The sequence below is a fragment of the Protopterus annectens genome, chromosome 9.part0 (genome assembly GCF_019279795.1).
Source record: "Protopterus annectens isolate FY-2018-M chromosome 9.part0, PAN1.0, whole genome shotgun sequence".
NCBI lineage: Eukaryota > Metazoa > Chordata > Ceratodontiformes > Protopteridae > Protopterus > Protopterus annectens.
The window spans coordinates 1,506,292,314-1,506,307,904 of NC_056743.1; the positions used below are offsets into that span (position 1 = coordinate 1,506,292,314).

General features: G+C 45.0%; 1 protein-coding gene across 1 annotated transcript in view; it reads right to left on the minus strand.

The window, feature by feature from the left end:
• The window catches only part of LOC122810712 (syntaxin-binding protein 2-like), a 1,751,886-nt gene that overhangs the window by 967,621 nt on the left and 768,674 nt on the right, over window positions 1-15,591 (minus strand). The window contains exon 10 of the mRNA XM_044082277.1: window positions 7,902-8,164. Within this exon, the coding sequence (XP_043938212.1) occupies window positions 7,902-8,164 (263 nt within the window). The remainder of the gene's footprint in view (window positions 1-7,901; window positions 8,165-15,591) is intronic.

Consider the following 15,591-nt stretch of genomic DNA (forward strand, 5'->3'; position numbering starts at 1 on the left):
AATTCCCTAAGCCTCTTTTTGGAGGCAGAGTAATCCTGGCTTTCCCAGCAGAAATGCTCCCTAAATGTGTAAGACGTTTCACCAAAAGAGAAATCTTCTGGAGGGGAAGCAGAGGGAATGGAGTCCTTTGCATCAGAATCCTCATAGGTAGATAAGGGCAAATCCTGGTCATCAGAAGAAACAGAAATTTCAGAATCCTGATCAGAAGGAAAATCAGAGAAGTGTGGCTTACCCTAATTAGAGTAGTAAGGTTTTCAGCCATTCTTATTTGTTTTTTAGGCATATAGGCCTGACCATGCAGTTTGGACGTCGGTTTTCTAGGCGTGGATCAAGTCTTAGGCCTTGAAGAAGAAGATGGCGTCTGCTTGATATGCAAGTCAGTAGGACTGAATACACTCTCAGAAGCCGGTGCCTGCACAGTGGCTCCGGACCCATCCAAGGTAGAGACATCCGCAGGTTCAATAGTCAGAGAAGCATCTCGTGGCATACCGGACTCCGAATGGGTCTCAGTAGAGGCCTACGAATCTGAAGTAGCAGGTATCAGGGGCTGCAAAAGCACTTCACTGAGTACTGTTGAACTGGCAACTAGCTTAATGGAAGTGTCGTCGGCAGCTTTGGACCTATGCGGTCTGTCTGTCTATATTTTTTCGGAATGTCGGCAGTCGGATGGCTTACCGAAGCCATTTCTGGACAATTGAACCAAGTACTGAAATAGTTAGATGAGAAAATGAACAGACTACGAAGATTGAATAAGGCACAAAACTGACAGTGAGGGACATTGTGGTCTGGGCCTAAGCAAGGAATGTAGTTGTTGTGTCTTTCGGCTTTTCCCGGTTAGGGAATGCAGTACGAATGAAAATCTTTATGAGGTACTTGCTTTCCACAAGAAATACAATTGTTAACTTTTACTGACATCGGTTTAGAGCAAGAAAAAGGATCCCCAACGGGATACTTAGCTTTTCTGAAGACTTCGGTTCTGAAACTCAAAAATGGAAATTTCAGGAGTTGGCTGACCGGCACTTGCGAACTGCTTCTGTTCAGGCACCGCACGGCAAGAAAGACTGATGTAATGGCATTGGCTGCATGCTTTATACCCCTGACTACCTGACGTCATGGAAGAAGAGACAGCAACCAATGCAGGACCCAAGACTTTGATAATCAGGCCGGCTGCGGGCTACCTGCAAGCAGATAACCCAAATGCAATGACTGAAACAGTGAAACACGAAGAACATCCATAGATGTCCTTCTCTTCTATGTTGCAGTATTCATAACAGTAGGGAGCAGCTGCCTGCAACGCCACCATCCGGTCAGTATACCAAAGTCTTTATCTAGGAGGGTACATATGATGTCGGCTACGAGGGCCATAAACCAGCATTGGGTATAAAGGTGACGTCTGCATGTACCCGCCTCAGAATAGTTTCTGCTGTATATACTAGTGCCCCTGAGGTTTTTTCAGAAGGGTCCTGAGACCCTTAGACTTACATGCTTGTGAGAGCCAGGTAAGAAATAAGGCTATGTAGGTAGAGACTTGGGGAAGAGGTTGGCCACAGGTGTTCATAAAATACCTGCTATAGCAGAAGCAAGAAACAGGGGCTAGGAGGGTTGGACTGAATACTACAACATAGAAGAGAAGAACATATATGGTTATGGTAAGGTTTTACACAACTATTCTGTGTCTTTCTGGTCTGATGTTGCAGTACTCATAACAGTAGGGAGAGTACCAGAGCTTTAAGTATGATCCTGGGAGGAGGAAGGGTTTCAGTGGTCCAGGAGCCCCCGAATGATAGTTCTGGCAAAACCAGCTCTAGCATGGGATGCCATGTCCAGCTTGTAGTGTTTGGTGAAGGTGTGCACTGAGGTCCAGGTGCCTGCCTCTAAAATAGAAGGGGAATCAATACCTTTGAAAAAGGCAGAAGAGGCAGCTGCTCTGGTGGAATGTGGTTTGATACTGCCTTGTAAGGTTTTTTCATGGTGGGAGTAGCAGAAGGAGATGGACTTGGAGATCCATGAGGCAATGGTTTGCTTATATACAGCTTTCCCTAGTGCTCTGGGATGGAAGGAAACAAATAACTGTTCTGATTTCCCGATGTCTTTGGTTTTGTCTAGGTAATATCTTAGTTGTCTGTGCATGTCCAGAGAGTGAAGGGTCCTCTCTGAAGCATTCTGAGGATGGGGTTAGAAGACAGGTAGGTTAATGGTCTGATTCAATGAGAGTTCATTAACTACCTTGGGCATATGAAGGAGGGGTTGGTCCTGAGCACTACTATGTCCCTGTGAAAGACTAGGTAGGGTGATATGGCCATCAGAGCTTGGATCTCCGAAACCCTCCTGGCAGATGTGAAGGCAACATGCAGAACTGTTTTGAATGTACAAACTTTCAGAGAAGCAGAATGTGCTGGTTCAATGGGAGATAGTGTTTGCTTTTCTAATACAAAGTTTAGATCCCATGGAGGAGGGTGGGGTTCCATGGGGGGGTTGATGTGGAGGACTCCTCTTAAAAAGAGTTTGACTTCCAGTCTGGATGCCAGGGAAGGTGAAACAGGCAGACAAGTGGACTTTGATCAAGGAATATGTCAGTCTTGTTTGGAGAAGCTCACACAAGTAGGACAGGACCCTAGGGATGGAGGTAGTGAGGGAGGTCCCTGTTTGTTTTTATGACACCAATTGGAGAATCTGAGCCATTTAACCACATAGTTTCTCCTAGTGCTGGGTTTTCTGGCCCCCTGCAGAACATTAAGTACGTCTTCTGAGTAAAGGTGCCTGTAAGGGATCAGGATTTTATCACCCATAAGGTCAGTTTTAGGTTGTTCACCTGCAGGTGTAGCAGAAACTCCTTGATCTGTGTGAGCAGGTCTATCCAGTGGGGTAACCTGTGGTGATTGCCCTTGGCTGGAGAAAAAGGGAGGGGAAACCAATGCCGTCTTGGCCAAAGGGGGGTCACCAGTAAGATTTTTGGTTTGTCCCTCTGAATTTTCAGGACGATTTTCTGGATCAGAGTGAAAGGGGGAAGGCATACAAAAACAACCCCCCCCCCCCATGAAAAGAAGGCGTCCACTTTCCACTCTTGTGGGTTTGGGTTCCTTGTGCAGAAGTTGGGCATCTGCCTGTTGTCTGGGGAGGCAAAGAGGTCTGCTTGTGGAATACCCAACCTGTGTATCAAGTCTAGGAAAACCTCCCTTCTGTAGCATCCATTCCTGAGAGGGGGCTGAGGTTCTGCTGAGTGTGTCTGCTATCAAATTCTGTTGAGAGGGGATATACATGGCCAACAGGTGCACTCTGAAGATGTCTGCTAGATTCCCAATTTGAATGGCCAGTCTGCACAGAGGGTATTGACCTGGTCCCTCCTTGTTTATGTACCACAGAACTGTCATGTTGTCTGTGATTACTTTTAAGGTTCCTGGCAGGATAGAGGGTTGGAATATTAGTAGGGCTAGCAGCAAGGCTCTCATTTCCTTGATGCTGATGTGGTCTTTTACTCTTAGAGTGGACCATTTGCCTTGTACTGAAAGGTGTTATTTGTTTGCAACACTGCCCCCCCATCCTAGTTCCGAAGCATCAGTGTACAGGAATTGAAGTGGAGTTGGGGTCTGAAGATGGAGCCCTGGGTTGGTCTGTATTGTAGATATCCACCATTGGATCTCCCTCTTTAAGCAAGGGAGGAGTGGGAGGGGCACATCCAAGGGTAGGGAATGTTGGTTCTATAGATTTTTCAGTACCCATTGAATTTTGCACATGTGTAGTCTTGCCAAAGGTAGCATGTGTATAAGGGATGTCATGTGGCCTAATAGTTTAAGAAAATCTCGAGCTGTCAGAAAGGTTCAGGAAAGGATCTGTTTGAAGTACAGACTGAGTTCCTGAATCCTTTGGTCCGGTATAACGGCTTTCATGCAGTCTGTACATAGTCTGCATCCCAGAAAAATCATGTCCTGAGAAGGAGTCAGGCGAGACTTTTCTACATTTACTGTAAATCCCAGAAGAGAGAGGGTAAGTGACACCTGCTGCAAATGGAGGAGTAGGAGTTGGTGGTCTTGGTGCAGGATGAGGAGGTCATCTAGGTAGGTGTATATTTGTATAACCTGTGTCCTGCAATAGGCAATGAAGGGGGCTAGACATTTGGTGAATACTCTGGGGGCTGTGGCAAGCAGAGAATTGAAAATGGCAGGAGACTATAGAAAATCTGAGGAATTTCCTGTAATCCGGATGAATGGGGATGTGTAGGTAGGCATCCTTGAGATCTAGAGCCACCATGAAGGCTTGGAAGGGGAATTAGAGACAGGAGAATAGGTAAGATTATCATTTTGATGATGGGAACAAGAAGGAAAAGATTGAGAAAGGAAAAATCCAGGATAGGTCTCCAGGGACCCTCTTTCCTGGGAACCAGGAACATTCTGGAGTAGAACCCTGAGCTCTTTTGAGAGGTGGGAACTGGTTCTATGGTGCCTTGGTTTAGGTGTTGTTGAATAATGGGTGGGAATAGGTGAATCCGTTTTTCTGGTGGTTGTGGAATGCCCTAAAAGGGTGGGAGCATCCACCAAGTCATGTAATATCCTCTTTGGATGATGGAGAGGACCCATCGCTATTCTGTAAGTTTCCGCCAGGAGGGGAGTAAGAGAGTGAAATGGAGGGATATGGGAGTTTCTGGATGCAGGGTGGGTGAGTCACAGTGGAGGGGGCTTGGGATGGTCAGGCTGTCTCCGAAAGGGAGTTGCAGAAGATCTTGAGGACAGTCTTGGGGAAGAAGTCTTTCTCTGTTGTCTACGTCCTTTGGATTGTTGTGTTGAGGGAAAGGATTCCCTTCACACAAAGGATGGTTTTGAGGGTAGTTTCTATAGGTTCATAGGTTTATACTAGGCTATCTGCCCTAAGGCATTTATAAGCCTAGCCCAAATCTTTGTGGCTTACGCCACCCCTTATATGAAAAAATACTGTGCCCATTAGGGGCATATATGAAGGAGGGTTGGTCCTAGGCACTACTATGTCCTGTGAAAGACTAGGTAGGGTGATATCATCAGAGCTTGGATCTCCAGAAACCCTCCTGGCAGATGTGAAGGCAACATGCAGAACTGTTTTGAATGTACAAACTTTCAGAGAAGCAGAATGTGCTGGTTCAAAGTGAGATAGTGTTTGCTTTTCTAATACAAAGTTTAGATCCCATGGAGGAGGGTGGGGTTCCATGGGGGGGTTGATGTGGAGGACTCCTCTTAAAAAGAGTTTGACTTCCAGTCTGGATGCCAGGGAAGGTGAAACAGGCAGACAAGTGGACTTTGATCAAGGAATATGTCAGTCTTGTTTGGAGAAGCTCACACAAGTAGGACAGGACCCTAGGGATGGAGGTAGTGAGGGAGGTCCCTGTTTGTTTTTTATGACACCAATTGGAGAATCTGAGCCATTTAGCCACATAGTTTCTCCTAGTGCTGGGTTTTCTGGCCCCCTGCAGAACATTAAGTACGTCTTCTGAGTAAAGGTGCCTGTAAGGGATCAGGATTTTATCACCCATAAGGTCAGTTTTAGGTTGTTCACCTGCAGGTGTAGCAGAAACCCCTTGATCTGTGTGAGCAGGTCTATCCAGTGGGGTAACCTGTGGTGATTGCCCTTGGCTAGAGAAAAAGGGAGGGGAAACCAATGCAGTCTTGGCCAAAGGGGGGTCACCAGTAAGATTTTTGGTTTGTCCCTCTGAATTTTCAGGACGATTTTCTGGATCAGAGTGAAAGGGGGAAGGCATACAAAAACACCCCCCCCCCCCCCATGAAAAGAAGGCGTCCACTTTACACTCTTGTGGGTTTGGGTTCCTTGTGCAGAAGTTGGGCATCTGCCTGTTGTCTGGGGAGTCAAAGAGGTCTGCTTGTGGAATACCCAACCTGTGTATCAGGTCTAGGAAAACCTCCCTTCTGTAGCATCCATTCCTGAGAGGGGGCTGAGGTTCTGCTGAGTGCATCTGCTATCACATTCTGTTGAGAGGGGATATACATGGCCAACAGGTGCACTCTGAAGAAGTCTACTAGATTCCAAATTTGAATGGCCAGTCTGCACAGAGGGTATTGACCTGGTCCCTCCTTGTTTATGTACCACAGAACTGTCATGTTGTCTGTGATTACTTTTAAGGTTCCTGGCAGGATAGAGGGTTGGAATATTAGTAGGGCTAACAGCAAGGCTCTCATTTCCTTGATGTTGATGTGGTCTTTTACTCTTAGAGTGGACCATTTGCCTTGTACTGAAAGGTGTTGTTTGCAACACTGCCCCCCCCATCCTAGTTCCGAAGCATCAGTGTACAGGAATTGAAGTGGAGTTGAGGTCTGAAGATGGAGCCCTGGGTTGGTCTGTATTGTAGATATCCACCATTGGATCTCCCTCTTTAAGCAAGGGAGGAGTGGGAGGGGCACATCCAAGGGTAGGGAATGTTGGTTCTATAGATTTTTCAATACCCATTGAATTTTGCACATGTGTAGTCTTGCCAAAGGTAGCATGTGTATAAGGGATGTCATGTGGCCTAATAGTTTAAGAAAATCTCGAGCTGTCAGAAAGGTTCAGGAAAGGATCTGTTTGAAGTACAGACCGAGTTCCTGAATCCTTTGGTCCGGTATAACGGCTTTCATGCAGTCTGTACGTAGTCTGCATCCCAGAAAAATCATGCCCTGAGAAGGAGTCAGGCGAGACTTTTCTACATTTACTGTAAATCCCAGAAGAGAGAGGGTAAGTGACACCTGCTGCAAATGGAGGAGTAGGAGTTGGTGGTCTTGGTGCAGGATGAGGAGGTCATCTAGGTAGGTGTATATTTGTATAACCTGTGTCCTGCAATAGGCAATGAAGGGGGCTAGACATTTGGTGAATACTCTGGGGGCTGTGGCAAGCAGAGAATTGAAAATGGCAGGAGACTATAGAAAATCTAGGAATTTCCTGTAATCCGGATGAATGGGGATGTGTAGGTAGGCATCCTTGAGATCTAGAGCCACCATGAAGGCTTGGAAGGGGAATTAGAGACATGAGAATAGGTAAGATTATCATTTTGATGATGGGAACAAGAAGGAAAAGATTGAGAAAGGAAAAATCCAGGATAGGTCTCCAGGGACCCTCTTTCCTGGGAACCAGGAACATTCTGGAGTAGAACCCTGAGCTCTTTTGAGAGGTGGGAACTGGTTCTATGGTGCCTTGGTTTAGGTGTTGTTGAATAATGGGTGGGAATAGGTGAATCCGTTTTTCTGGTGGCTGTGGAATGCCCTAAAAGGGTGGGAGCATCTACCAAGTCATGTAATATCCTCTTTGGATGATGGAGAGGACCCATCGCTATTCTGTAAGTTTCCACCAGGAGGGGAGTAAGAGAGTGAAATGGAGGGATATGGGAGTTTCTGGATGCAGGGTGGGTGAGTCACAGTGGAGGGGGCCTGGGATGGTCAGGCTGTCTCCGAAAGGGAGTTGCAGAAGATCTTGAGGACAGTCTTGGGGAAGAAGTCTTTCTCTGTTGTCTACGTCCTCTGGATTGTTGTGTTGAGGGAAAGGATTCCCTTCACACAAAGGATGGTTTTGAGGGTAGTTTCTATGATATCTAGGAATGGGGGACATCAAAAGGTGTTTTAGATTTTCAACTCTTTTTCCCCTCCCTTGGATGGACTAGAGGAGCTCAGCAGAGGTTTGTCCAAAGAGTGCCTTTTTGTCTAACGGAGCATCCAGAGGTTTGGTCTGAACATCCATGGGAAGGGGTTGTAGCCGTGCCCAGGAGTAACGACACAGCACTGATCCAGAAGCAACAGCTTTGGAAGCAGCTTCCACATCATCATAGCTGCACTTAATACAATGCCTAGTCACTTTTGATGCTGTGGAGAGGAGAGAGTATAATTGTACTTTGGTGGGAGTCCTGGACCTCAGAAAGAAAGCTGGTGGCCTTAGAAATGGTATCAAGTACAAACCTTGCCATGTGGGTTTGGTAGTTCAGGGCTCTAATGGCCAGAGTGTAAGATGTGTAGACCTTTTTACCTGTCCTGTCCATAAATTTGCTGTCTTTATCAGCTGGATAAAGAGCAGAAGGAGGAAGCTGTCTGGAGGTCTTGTTTGCAGAAACAGCTATAACAGCTTGGTCAGCAGGAGGGTTCTTGTAAAGAAACTGAATGTCCTGGGGGACCTTATAAAATCTGTCTGGTCGTTTAGCTGCAGGAGGTTGGGAGTCAGGAGACTGTGAAGCAGCCAAGAATGCATCTTGAAATGCAGGTAGTAAAGGGGGCACAGCTGAGGGAGTCGGCTGCTCCATTTTCAGAAGGTCAAAGTATCTTTTCTTCGAATCGGAGACCTCAAAGGCCTGCCACTTGAAAGTGTTCCCTCATGAGGGAGATAGTATCCCCAAAACTAAATTTTTCCCCTAAGGAGTCTGAGGAAATAAGAGTTCTTTTCATCTGGAGTAATGAACTCCTTGGGGGATTCAATTTGAGTCTCATAAGAGAAGGATTCCTCAGAGGATGAATATTCCTCCTCAGATACATGGGTTGGTTGAAGAGTGAGAGTGGGTGGGAGTTGTCGGGACTGTAAGGCCTGAAAGGCCTTAAAGAGGCTTTGGGAAAAGGATTCCCACCCTGACATCTGAGGGGGTTCAACGTGTTTGGACTTCTGTTTCCTTTTCAACTGTGTGGCAGACAAGGGAGAAGGAGCAGAGGCTTCCGAGAAGGTGAGCTGTGGTTCCCCTCCGCCATCAGACTCTGAAGGCTGAAATACCTCAGCGGACGTACCTTCGGTAGCCCGCAACTGGGCTTCCACTGTGATTCTTGAACCTGCTTGGGAAACCGTTGTCTGAACAGACTTTGGGTCTTCCAAAGCCTCTAGAGACGGTTTGGATGCCTGAGGTGCAGCCTAGGATTAGAGCCCAAGTTTCTTCGCCTTCTTCTGAGGTGGCTCATCGGATGGGCCTACTCCTCTCCTTCCATGCCCAACGCCAAATGTCTGAGTCTCTGATTCTCAAAGTAAATATTTAAAGATGCTAGTCGGCTACGAAGTGTTTTGGGGATGAATGATTTACAGATACAACAGGATGAATGGTCATGGGCCTCGCCTAGACAAAAAACAAACTTATCGTGCATGTCCTTGTGAGGAATCCGTCTCCCACAAGCACACTTCCCTTTCCTAGGGGACACGCAAGTCTAAAACAGCAAGCAAAACAAGTAAGAAAAAAACCCATTGGGCTCTTATCTGAATGGTCCAAATGGTTATCTGGTCTCGATACTCGTAACTGTAGTAGTCTGATAAAACATGAAGTAAGGCAGAACTGGCGAATGGGTTTCTGATAATCACTGCAGCAGAAAAATTCTGAGGAGAGTACATGCAGACGTCACCTTTATACCTAACGCCGGTTTATGGCCCTCATAGTCAATGTCACACGTACTCTCCAAGACAAAGACTTTGGTATACTGGCCAGATGGTGGTGCTGCAGGCAGCTACTCCCTACTGTTATGAATACTGCAACACCAGAATAGGACATCAGATATTAACATTAACTACGAAAAGCATACTATGGGTAATATGAGATATGACCACCAAGTTTAAATACTTTACTGCATTGTTTTATCTCTGTATCAACAAACACAAATCTAGGATGTGAAGCAAAAGTAAGCAGAACAAGGACACTGAGAATTAATCTGAGACATGTTGCAAATTTACACTCCAGCTTATCAAATTACCAGTGGTGGAACTAACAGTCATCTCAAACAAAGCTCATTTACATAGGTGATAAGTATTAAGGCTGGGATTTGTTAATATGCTTCCTGTAGTCCCTCAGCCTCCTGTGCGACTCAGAGGAAGTCACTTAACCAGACTGCGCTACTGGTTTAGGGAGCTCTTATGTCCACTGGGCTTACCTGGTTAACAAGTAAAAAAATAAATAAAATAAATGGGAGGGTTCTAAAAATAAACAATGGTAGAGACTGCTCCAACATGTGATGTAGGAGATATGGGAATGAATTCTTACTTGTGTTTTGGATTCTGTATGAACCTTCTCAACAGATGAAATGGGGGAAGCACAGAGGAATCTAAGCTGCCACTTCTGAACCACAGTATCCCTATGATGTGTCTCTGATGGAGGGATAGTTACTACATTTGAAACAGGCTTAGAAGGCAAAAAGGTTCCATCAAAACTTGTTGCAGTGTCAGAAAGGCCTCCCTGATACCAAAGGGATGAGGGACTACTTCATGAGGCATCACAAGGCAGACGTAGAGCTTGTTTGCAAGGGAGATGGCATCCCATGGACGTGGCTAGTTACCAGAAAAAAAAGTCTGCAATACAAATATTCTCACTAATATATCTGATCCAGTCCATTCCATATCTCTCATGGATTCTTGGCACAAGGGTAAAAATGACTCCTTCAACCTGCTATGTTGGTTAAGTGGATGATTATCACATAATAGGGCAGAAAGTGCTGGAAGGATTGAAGAGTAAAGATCACCCATATTTGTAGTATGTTTATGTGCAAAACTGCTTCTGCAGGAAACCAGACTTTACTGACCATCTAACATTTAATTTTGTCCACAGAAATCATCACCAAGGGAGCGAGTATATAAAAGTGACTGCACTCCATAAGGTGAGATAGTGTATCTACAACAGTTTTTGTTTTTAAGATTTTAAAATCTATACAAAATGAGATATGAGCTCTGCTAACAAATCAATGTACTTAAAATCCACCAAAGCATACTCGTGATATCCAGCATTAGACACTTTGAGGACAGATAGCTTTAATATCATACAAAATTAAAAATGAAAAAGTACAGTTTTGTACCTACCATAAATGTAGATGGTCGAGTGTTCACACTGCTGCAGTCATTACACTTGGGTTATCCTGCCGTCAGGCAGTCCCGCAGTCGGCCAGAGTTCCAAAGTCTTGGTCCGGCATCGGTTGCTGTTGCTTCTTTCCTGACGTCAGTGCACCAGGGGTATACAAGATGCATCCCAATGCCATTTTCTTCAGTTTTTGTTGCCCCACATGTCAGGTGCCTCAAGTAGGTAGGCAATACATATTGCTAATAAAACATATATATATATATATATATATATATATATATATATATATATATATATATATAAAATAAAAGCAATACCTTCAGTTACAAGCAAATACACCACGAAGGTTGTATAGGATAGAAAGGTATAGATAAGTCCAGCTAGGATAGAGGGGATGGAGGGAGGGTAACCTGGACTGCAGCAGTGTGAACACTCTAACATCTACATTTATGGTAGGTACAAAACTGTACTATGTTCGTGTTACACTGCTGCAGTCATTACGCTTGGGTAGAATCCCAAAGCTAAATTTGGGTGGTTGGTCTATAAAGAGTTAGGATTGGCTATGAGGCCCTGCAGAACTGCAGTGGCAAATCCTGCTCTGGATTTAGAGTAAAGAGGCAAGTGGTAATGCTTGGTGCACTGAACTCCAAGTTGCAGCCTCCAAAATTTCCTTGGTAAGTACTCCTCAGAGAAAGGCTGTTGAAGTGGCTGTTGCTCTGGTGGAATGTGGCGTAATGTTATTAGGGACTGATTTTCCATGCTGTGGGTAGCAGTAACGAATACAGTGTCCTATCCATTTGGAGATAGTCTGTTTTGAGATAGCCTTGCCCTGTGATCCTGCAGCAAACAAACAGTTGCTCAGCTTTCCTGAAAGCTTTTGTTTTGTCCAAGTAGAAGCGTAGCTGCCTGTGTATGTCCAAAGAGTGCAGAAGTTTCTCCCCTTTATTCTGGAGGTTTGGATAAAAAGTTGGCAAATGGATGGTTTGGTAAAGAGCCACACTAGATACCACCTTTGGCATAAAGGTAGGGTTTTTCCCTTAAAGAAACCCTGTCCTGATGAAAAATTATAAAAGGTTCCACTGCCAATAATGCCTGTAGCTCTGAGACTCTTCGTGCTGAAGTTAATGCCAGGAACAGAGCTGTTTTCCATGATAAAAATTTTAGATTGGCTGTACTGGCTGGCTCAAAAGGTGGCAGGGTCAGTTCTTCCAAAACAAAATTGAGGTCCCAAGTTGATGTTGGTGCTCTCCGGGGCGGTCTTATGTTTTTAGCCCCTCTGAGGTACTGCTTTAGCAAGAGATGAAAGAATAAAGGAGGATCCGTGTTGTAATGTGCTGAAATGGCAGAGGCGTGGATCTTAATTGATGAGAAGGATAGGCCTTTGTCCAGCATCTCAGTTAAGTACTGTAAAATCTGAGGAATGTTTGGGACAAGAGGGTCAAGGCTTTGAGCCTGGTTCCAGGCGGAGAATCTCTTCCATTTTTCTGAGTAAGATTTCCTGGTGCTAGGCCTCCTGGCCTCCAAAATGACATCCATCACAGCTTTAGAGAGAGGTGTTGCCTGTTTGACTAATGAATCTGCCATACATCCAGGTTTAGGGTTTTGAGCTGACTGTGCAGGATCTGATTGTTTTGTTGAGTCAGAAGGTGTGAAATTTGAGGCAAAATCCATGGTGGGCCTTGAGCTAAGTTCTTTAAGATTGGGTACCAGTGCTGGCGTAGCCAGTCTGGAGCAATCAGGATCATCTGTGGTTTTTCTTGTCTGGCTTTTAGCAGTACCTTTGAAAGGAAAGGCAGTGGTGGGAAGGCATAAACTTTTAGGTTTTTCCAGCTGAACGAGAGAGCATCCCACTTTCCATGCTTGTGTGTGGCAACTCCTTGTGCAGAATTTTTGTAGTTGGCAATTCAGTGGGGAGGCAAAAAGATCTATGTCTGGGCATCCCCATTTTTGCGCTACCATGCTGAAGATTTGTGGATTCAATTTCCATTCGTGAGGGTCCATGATATTTCTGCTTAGATAGTCTGCCAGAGTATTTTTCTTTCCTGGCAGGAATTGTGCTTGCAGATGAACTTGATAAGTTAGAGCTGTGTTCCACAAGGTCATGGCTTGCCTGCATAGGGGATAAGAATGAGTGCCCCCTTGCTTGTTTATGTACCACATTACTGTGGTGTTGTCTGTCTTTAATAATAATTGTCCTGGATGCAGAAGGTCCTTGAAAGCTGTTAGGGCATTTTGAACAGCCAACATCTCTTTTTGATTGATGTGAAGATGCATTTGGTCTGTGGTCCACTTGCCCTGAATACATTTTCCTGCTATGTGTGCTCCCCAGGTGTAATCTGAAGCATCTGTTGTTAGAGTCTGCCTGGCTGTGGGTAGAGTGAAAGGCTGACCCTTGCTGAGGTGACATGCCTGTGCCCAACATCGAAACTCCTGTTGTAGGCAGGGAATTATTGGCATTACTGCTTCTAAACTGTTGAGAGTGTTGAGTCCAAACACTTTTTAGGTACCATTGTAATTTCCTCATATGCAGTCTGGCATATGGAATTAGTAGTATGCAGGATGCCATGAATCCCAGGGCCTGCAGAATTTTTCTTGCAGGGAGATGGGACTTTTTTGCCAGTAATTGAAAATATTGAGTCAGTTGTCCTTGTTTGTCTGGCGTGAGATAAGCCATCTGGGCCGTTGTATTTAAGCTGGCACCCAGGAATATTATCTGTTGTGAGGGCACTAGTTTTGACTTCTTTTCATTTACTGTGTACCCTACAGAAATTAGCAACCTTTTTACAAACGCCAGATGCTTTAGAAGCATGTCTTTTGTCTCTGCTTGAATGAGGCAGTCGTCCAGGTATGGATATATTTGTATTCCTTTTGTCTGCAAAATGCAATTACTGGTGCAAGGCACTTTGTAAAGACTCTGGGCGCAGTAGATAAGCCAAAGGGCAGTGCAGAGAATTGGTAGTGCATTGTACCAGCTTTGAATCCGAGGTATCTCCTGCAATTTTGTCTGATAGGGACATGCAGGTATGCCTCTGAGGTCCAGAGTAACAAGCCGTGCCTTCTTGCCCAGCACGGGAAGAAGCTGCTGTAGTGTCAACATTCTGAATTTTGGAACATCCAGGTAAATATTTAGAGTTGAAAGGTTTAGTATGGGTCTCCAGGTTTTGTCCTTTCTGGGGACCAGGAAGAGTCTTGAGTAAAATCCTTGTCCTTGCTCCTGCTGTGGTACTTTTTGAATAGCTCTCATGTCCATGAGAGTTGAAATTTGTTTTTGAGCCTCTGCCCATTGATTTTGTGACAGGTTTGGCATTCCTTTTAGCCTTGGTAAAGTGTGAAAGTGGAACCTGTAACCTTGAGACACAATATTCAGAACCCATTTGTCTTGGGTGATTGTTTGCCAATTTTTTAGAAAAAAGTGCTAGGTTTCCCCCTAAAGGGAAGTGCTTGGTGTACGAAGGGGGAAGTCATTGGGACTGTTTCCTGTACGGTTGAGACTTGTCCTCACCTCCTTTGGGGTTAAGGTACCCCACTGTTGTTGTCTGTTAGAGCCTTGAGGTTGAGATCTGCCTCTTGGGCGTCTGTATCTGCCTCTCTGTGGCATGTCTGACACTGGAAAGGACCAATTCTTTGTAGGCCAATTTCTGCTAAATCAAGGTGGCTGTACCTGTAAGAAATCTTTGACTGTTTGCATAGATTTAGCTTTATCCTCTATTTTCTTTAACACCTCTTCGGCCTTAACACCAAACAAGGTATCATGCTGTAAAGGAGCATCCAATAATTTTGCCTTAACATGATCAGGTAAACTCTGTTCTTTTAACCAAGCATGTCTTCGAACCACAGAACCTGTAACTGCGGCTCTACAAGAGGCCTCTAAAGAATCAAAACCAGCAGAGTATGTTTTCCCACCTGTTCAACTGCATGCAATAAATCTTGCACTTCTTTATAGCCAGGAGCTTCTGAGCTTGCAAGCATTTTCTGTTTTAACTGAGCCATTAAATATTGTTGGTACTTAGGCATGTGAAACTGGCAATTTAAAGCCCTTACTGCTAAAGTTGCAGAAGTGTAAACTTTCTTCCCCCATCTATCCAATGCTCTTGAATCTCTGTCAGAGGGGACTGGATTTTTTGCAATGTAAGCCTTAACCCCTTTGGGACCCTGGGAAATATTTTCTGGATCAGCAGAAGGTTTTTTTTTTATAAAGAAACTTGTGAGAGTCAGGGACTCTGTAATACCTATCTGGCTTGGCTGGTGCAGGGGGTAAAGAATCAGGAGATAAGCTGGACTCAGAGAACACATCATCCACAACATCTAACACAGGCGGAATAGCCAGGGGCCTGTCCTGAGGCAATAAAAGGAAGTCCCTGAGCCTTTTCTTGGATTCGGAATAATCCTGACTTTCCCAATGGAAATGCTCCCTCATGGTATGTAAAGATTCCCCAAAAGAATAATCCTCAGGAGGAGAGGCTGAAGGGATAGATTCTTCAGCATCAGAGTCCTCATAGGGGGGTAGAGAGTATCCCTGGTCTGAAGAGGGATCAGTGGAAATGGAAACCTGATCAGAGGAATCAGTCTGTATCCTGCCTAGGCCTTTTCTCAGAAGGGGGATGGGAACACCTGATTAGAGTAATGAGGTCTTCGGCCATTTTAAGCATCTGTTTCTTAGGCATGGAGGACTGTCCAGGAGAATGCTGTACTTGCTTCTTTGTCTTTAATGGTGTTTTTGTCTTGGCTGTTGCTTTAATGGTAAGTTGTGAAGGTCTGAAAACACCCTCAGAAGCCGATGCCTGCTCAGCGGCTCCAGACCCATCTGAGGGATTAGTTTCCGTAGGCCCAATACCTTGAGT